This window comes from Octopus bimaculoides, chromosome 1 (genome assembly GCF_046866305.1).
Source record: "Octopus bimaculoides isolate indiv1 chromosome 1, ASM4686630v1, whole genome shotgun sequence".
Lineage (NCBI taxonomy): Eukaryota > Metazoa > Mollusca > Cephalopoda > Octopoda > Octopodidae > Octopus > Octopus bimaculoides.
Genome location: NC_142928.1, coordinates 7,357,436 through 7,364,935, shown reverse-complemented (window position 1 = coordinate 7,364,935; position 7,500 = coordinate 7,357,436). Strand labels below are relative to the sequence as shown.

At 37.2% G+C, this 7,500-nt stretch overlaps 1 protein-coding gene across 1 annotated transcript in view; it reads right to left on the bottom strand.

Annotated features, from left to right (window-relative positions):
* LOC106871956 (cysteine-rich venom protein pseudecin) overlaps window positions 1–1,616 on the bottom strand; it is a 1,970-nt gene extending 354 nt beyond the window's left edge. Inside the window, exon 1 of the mRNA XM_014918738.3 lies at window positions 1–1,616. This exon is cut by the window's left edge and continues 354 nt beyond it. Coding sequence (XP_014774224.1) covers window positions 324–1,247 — 924 coding nt within the window. The 5' untranslated portion in view covers window positions 1,248–1,616 and the 3' untranslated portion in view covers window positions 1–323.
* Between the last annotated feature and the right edge of the window lie 5,884 nt (window positions 1,617–7,500).

Genomic DNA, 7,500 nt, shown 5'->3' with positions numbered 1-7,500 from the left:
TTGAAATGGAATGTTAACAACGGTGGGATTTGAAGTCATAGAGATAAAACAGTGCGTGGAAAAATTGAGTAAAATGTGAAATTGGACAAACTACGAAATATAGAGTTTTACTCACCGGGGAATTTGGTAAAGCTAAACTAAAAATTCAACATATTGTCAAATTTTTAAATTCTGTTAAAATGTTTATGTTAACGATTATAAATAAAAATTCTTTTACAAGAAAAATATGCGATCGTGTTCGATGATCTTAAATGATATGCGAAAAGTAAAGTGTAGGAGCTGAATAGTTGATCCAAATGTTCGAAATTGATTCGAGATAACGATTAATGATAATCAGAGTACATGATGATCCTCAAAATATGCGCAGCACAAAGGAGAACCCAGTTTGTCCTTCGAGACAAAAATCCTTTATTACATTCTTTGCATAGCCAAGGACAAGTAGGGCGTACATTTGTATATTTACATGATTCATGAGTTCTTAAACGGCACGGAAAAATTGGGTCAGAAAAGGAACAGTTTATCATACAACGGGGTCCATGTATTTGATGATAATTTAAACAATGGCAGGAGCAGTCAAGTCTGTTCAGTGTACCGAAATTATAACAAGGACTGTTACCACAATCGTTCAGAGGTCGCTTGATTTGACAGCGTCGGTAGGGGTCTTGACCGTATGTATTTCCCGCAGGAGCATAATTACAAACATACAGCGTTCCTATGAACGAACAACGTGACGCACCGCAGCCAATTAGAAGTGATGTCGACCACACTATCTGCGTGTAATGCCCGGTATTTTTCAATTTTTTGTTACCAAATTTATAATTTCTCCCTTCAGAATGCCAGGCAAATACGACGTTTTCCCAGTTCGGGAATCCTGCGGCAATATTTTGACCTACGCTATACTTTAGAGGTATACTTCTTTTAGAATTTTCATCATGTTTATATTCACAATTATCGGCCCATTTCTGCGCAACGTAGGCCAGTTCATTATCCCAGTACATTTTAAACATATTACAGGCCGGAGGTTTAACACTACTTCGATAAGCATTATGCATGTCGACTATGGCATTTTTATCCTTCTCACTCACATACAGGGATTCTATTAACTCAGGCGACTTTTCAAGACATGCAGTGTGCTTTTCTTTATGCCAAAAATTTCTTGGGCAATTTCCTTCCGAAATACATACACGCATCGCCACTGTAATTACAATTAAGTATTTTAAATACTTGAACGTCATTTGGTTTTTCATTGTAATAAATCGAGGCAGACTTCCCCAGCTTTCCTGTCCTAGAGAAAGGTTTTCTCATTCCAAAAATTCTCGATATTTATTACACAATTGAATTACTGACAAAAAATACGTCTTTTAAGTTCCCTTATTCCAACTATATTGTTTTTATTATTAATCAAAGTTGGATACTCGTGCGTCAATGTATTTTCAAACAAAATTATTTTGATAAATTCTTAGTTGACAAACCTGTAAGTTGTGTAGCAGGATGCTTATGGAGTACATTAAACCTTCTAAGATAATCCTTTTGATATAACATCTTAGAAATTGAAATTTAAACTTCTTCCAACGGCAACGCTCAACGAACGATATTACAAGTCACGTCATATGACGCAGGAAGTCTGTTTCCTCTCAAGAAATGAGCGTTTGTATCCATCCCACTTCTCTCTTGGCGAACCATTTCAATAATAAAAAATGAATGACTCATTGAATTCAAACATTTATTCTAAATAATATTTAACCTAAATAACATCATTCATTCTAAATAAATAATGTCTTAATTTGTGGACAGATTTTCCTTGCAAAAGCAATTAAATCATATACTTTTCAAGTAAGGCGATTAAATACTAAAATTCACTCCCTTTACTCGAAGAGAGAATCATTTTATTGTCAGCAGAAATATTAGCTTCCAGAACGTTTCCCCGCCTTATTTTGGCTGTTGTGCTTCCAGAAGAATGATTTGTCTAAAAGCGATAAATTGAATTCTATTTCAAGGCAGATACAAAATGGTTTATAAGAGAGATATCAAAACGGCATAGACTAAACGATACTCAGTTTTACCAAATTCCCAAACAGCCATTTTTAACATTCATGATGTCTATCTTTTACTTGTTTCAGTCATTAGACTGCGGCCATACTGGGGCACGACCTTGAAGTATTTTTTGTAGTCGAACGAATCAATTCCAGTACTTTTGCTCTTAGACTAGAAATTATTCTATTGGTCTCTTTCGCCGAACCGCTAACTTACGGAGACGTTAAGGCACCAACACCGGGTGTTAAGCTAGTTACGGAGTCGTAAACGCAACACCAATTGTCAATCGATGGTGAGGGACAAACACATGCACAAATACATGCACCCCCGTCACATATATATAAATACACGACCCGCTTCTTTAAGTTTCTGTCCATCAAATCCACTCACAGTCATTTTGTGGTCTCGAGGCTGTGGCAGAAGACCCTGACCCTTGTCCAAGGTTCCACAGAGTGGGACTAAATTTGGAAGCACGTGGTTGAGAGGCAAGCCTATATTTACATAAGAGATAAGACTCTCATTCCCGTTGGCAAACGACCCAGTTCAATAAGTAGGAAAGGAGTGGGATGTAATTCCATTTGCTGCACCAAGTGTAAGCTATGGACGCATAAGGGATGCAGTGGAAGTGCAGGTAGGTTAACAGATGAGGTTGTTTTTGCGTGTGGCAGATGCGCAGGAACAGTAAGTACGAAGAGCACGATGGACTTAAGCTCTCTCAAAATCTCAGCAGGATCTCTTGACGTAGTTGATAGTTTCTGTTATTTAGGTGACCAAATTAGTAACAGTGGTGGATGCTCTGAAAGTATTGTCTGTAGAATAAGAATAAGGTGGATAAAGTCCAGAGAAGTAGTACCTCTGTTGGTAGCAAAATGACCCTCTCGCAGAATGAAAAGTAGATTGTATGATGCTTGTGTGAGAACAGCTATGTTACATTGTAGTGAGACATGGGCACTGACGGCGGAGGACATGCATAGGCTCGAGAGGAATGAAGGTAGTATGCTTCATTGGATTTGCAACATCAGTGCGCATGACCGACAAAGCAAAATTGTGTTGAGAGGAGAAAAATTGGGCGTAAGAGGGATTAAATTTGCCATGTAGGAGATAAAAATGCACTGGTTTGGACATGTGATGAGTATGAGTAAAGACAGATGTATACAGCAGTGGTTGGTACTTGTGGAAGAGGGAGACTTAAGAGGACATGGAATGAAGTGGTGAGGACCGACCTTAGGATGTGCGGGCTCAAGGAGGAAATGACAGTGGACGGAGATGTTTGGCGATATGAGGTTCTAGAGAAGACCCAGCCACATTTAACAACACACTTTTCACCCACTCTACCACAAGAAATCAAACTACAACTCCTCTTCTAATTGCATCTTTCTCTTCCTCACACATTTCCTCTTCATAAATTAAGATTGCTTTCCTATCCCCTTTCTTGCCCTCACTGCCCTGCTCACTGTACTCCCCACACCCCCAAAGCTCACTCCCTATTTATCTAACCAGGTTCTACGCTCATATTCTTGTTACTTGAGTATGCCCAAACATAACACCATCTCTCTTCTACTCTCTCTTAAAATGTTGCTGTTTCCTCTCTCTCTCTCTCTCGCTCTCTCTCTCTCTTTCTCTCTCTCTTTCTCTCTCTCTCTCTCTCTCTCTCTCTCTCTTTCACTTGGTCTCTCTCTTTCACTTGGTCTCTCTCTTTCACTTGGTCTCTCTCTTTCACTTGGTCTCTCTCTTTCACTTGGTCTCTCTCTTTCACTTGGTCTCTCTCTTTCACTTGGTCTCTCTCTCTCACTTGGTCTCTCTCTCTCACTTGGTCTCTTTCTTTCACTTGGTCTCTCTCTCTCTCTCTCTCTCTTTCAATATATATATATATGTATATATATATCTTTCTCTTCTCTTGTTTTTCCTGTGACTAGATAACCAAGTATCTCCTTTCCATCAGTACACTTGTTTCTGGTCTCATCTTGTACCTCTCTCTCTCTATCACTGGGTCACCATGTACCTCCTCTACAGCAAGACCCCCTTTTCTGCCCCTCTATTTCTCTGTTACACTCTAACCGTTAGTCATCTGATACTGGATCACCTCTTCCAATGCCCCCTCCGTTATAGCAAGACACCTGTTTCTGCCTCTGTTTCGTTCACCCTCTAACCTTTCATCCTCTGACACAAGTTCCCCTCCTCAAATGCCCCTGCCCCTCTCATAATTCCTTGTCTTATGAGTTATTTGGTTACCCTGCCAATGTTCGTGAAACGTTAAAAGCACCCAGTCTACACTGTAATGTGGTTTGCGTTTGGAAGGGCATCCAACTGTAAAAATCATGCCAAAACTAACTTCCACTGCGCTAGTGCCATGTAAAAGGCACTGAATCCACTCTGTAAAGTGGTTGGTGTCCGGAAGAGCATCCAGCCATAAAATCCCTTCCAAAACAGACGCACTAGTATAGGGTAGTTTTTCTATCTGTCCGGCTCATGTCATCCGTCCTCCTCATGCATGCATTAAAGATGGACGTTAAACGATGATAATGATGATGATAATATATGTGTTTGTGTATACACAAACACACACACACACACATATACATAATAAATAAATGAGGATGCAAAATAGCACCTACAGTTGCTAGAAATGAGAGCTAATATATATATATATATATATATATATATATATATATATATATATATATATATATATATATATATATATATAGTTTTAGGGAAAATAACCAAGTTTCAAGAACTCATCGATGGAAATCCACTATCACATATAGAAAAATTCATAATTAAAAGCACAATAAATGAGTATAATATAAAGTAAAGTAAATATCATAAGATAAATATTTATTTTTTATTTATTTTATTATATTTATCTTATGATATTTACTTTACTTTATATTATACTCATTTATTGTGCTTTTAATTATTAATTTTTCTATATGTGATAGTGGATTTTCATCGATGAGTTCTTGAAACTTGGTTATTTTCCCTAAACTATATATTTTATATATATTTTATCTATAAAGCTCAATTTAATTTTAATTTTTTATAAATTGATTTTAATTGAGTTTTTACCTGTAATTTTGGATTTTGTCCCTAATATTATTATATATATATATATATATATATATATATATATATATATATATGAAAGAAGGTTTGAAAATGCAGTTTTAAAGATGTTTATTCACTTGACTGGTTTCACCTTTTTAGAAAAAAGATTGTCAAAGGTAAAATGTAAAGCTTTCTTTGAGCTTTGTTGTGTTAAGTACTGGTTGTCACAGAAGTGTTAAAATACAGATATACATTCTTTGATAATGATAAGAAAATGTTAAAAACAGTTTACAAGAAAGTATTTAAGAAAGTAATCAGAACGGGACTCCAAAATGCATTTTGAGTTCAATAAAAATCATGTTTGTTTGGTGGTATATATATATATATATATACACAGATGGAGATATAAGATTTAAGAATTTACAAAAAATTTATAAATACACACACACACACACACACACACACACACACACACACACATACACACACACACACACATATATATATATATATAATACAAAATGGGACAAGAACGCAAAACATCCAGACAGTTTGGTGATACAAGAAAGGGACAACAAAACAGCCAGACAGATAATACAAACAAAACAAGGACGGGTCATTCGGAGCTTTCTGTCCTCAGTCGACTTCCAGATTATCTTTGCAATTTCGGCTGGTTATACTCGAGATTGCCCCAATCTGGTGAGCCCCACCCACGGAAAAACTAAGCTAAGAGCACCAGCAATGAAGAGCACTGGTAGACCTGGTCGGCTCTATGCATGATGACACCTCTGGGCCCACTAACTTGGAATGACCTCAGCCACATCAGGCAAGAGCATGAAACCAAGCTAAGCCATTTCTTATTGCAGTAAGTTGTCGGCTGTCTATCTATCTATATGTGCGTGTGTGTGTGTGTGGAATGATGTTCAACATCTGGTCTAACACTCGATCAACTACGATTGCAAAGACAGTATTATACGTAGTGTAATATGCAGGCCGCCAATAGACCAGTTACTGCGGTATTTGTATCAAGAGGAATACCGCACTTATTGACCCTTTTAACGGTTTAAAATAAACTGAGTATGGTGCAAAGATGGCTGTTTTTATTCAATACCGGTTCAATTGTATCTAACGGATGCACACACACACTCGCCCACAGACACACACACAAACACATACACACACATATGCATATGTAAGTTTGTGCGTCTATGTGTGTGTATGTGTGTATGTGTGTGTGTGTGTGTGTGTGTGTGTGTGTGTGTGTGTGTGTGTGTGTGTGATAGACTATCTCCCTCGAGAAGAACATAGGGACACACGAAATAAATGCTGCCTTTGACAAGAAACCTTTCACAATCTCCTTTGAATGTGTTGCTTTGGTTATATCCCCTCCAGGGTTTCGCTAAAAATAAAGTAAAAATAAACAATGCTGTTACGAGACAATTAACACCGATAATTAATGAGAAGCACGTGCAGGATTTGCCTCTATTCTCTTCTAAAAATTATCTAGCCTGAACAACTGAGGAACATTTTGTCACATGACATACAGAGAAGAGAGCACGTAACGAAAGGGACAAAATTCAAGCAAAAGTCCGCGGCATATCTGCAGGTTCATTACCGATGAGGTGGCCATATAGAACAACTGAACACTTTACTTATAGCATTCAGTACCTGTCTAAGTGCCTACGTGTCTTAGCTATCTATCTATCTATCTATCTATCTATCTATCTATCTATCTATCTATCTATCAAATTATCTATCCGTATGTCTGTCTAACAATCTGCGTAGCTTTCTGTTTATCTCCTTTCCTCTCCACCTAAGCGTACAAGGATGGCTGCTCTGCATTGACAAGGGGCAACTCCCTGAAACTAGTCTGCAGATGCCAAACCAGCAAGGGGAAACTGCTGACCTCCCCTGCTCGAAGGTTATAAAGGACACAGGTTTCGTGTGTCACATAGCTAGCTAGAGGCGATGGCTTCTTGGAGCTAATTCACGGCAGCTTTCGTCCTAATTTTGGGACTGCCATGTTGGCTTGGCGATAACTATTAATTTCCAGTACCGCTGCCGTAGTCTCCTTTAGAGAGACTTAGAAATATTAATAACTCTATATATATACATATATATATATATATATATATATATATATATATATATATATATATATATATATATATATATATATATATATTTATATCTATATATATAATATATATATATACACATACAATTGCAGCCCGGAAGCGATTTAAAAACATACAAAGACCGTTCGATTCACTTCAACATTTAAACCACGACCTGTTCACTGACAAAATTCCGTGCTGCACGGAATTTTTGTCAGTCTCAAAGTGACGAAAATATTTTAGCAAATTAAATTTAAATGTTGAAGTGAATCTAACGGTTTTTGAGTGTTTTTAAATGGCT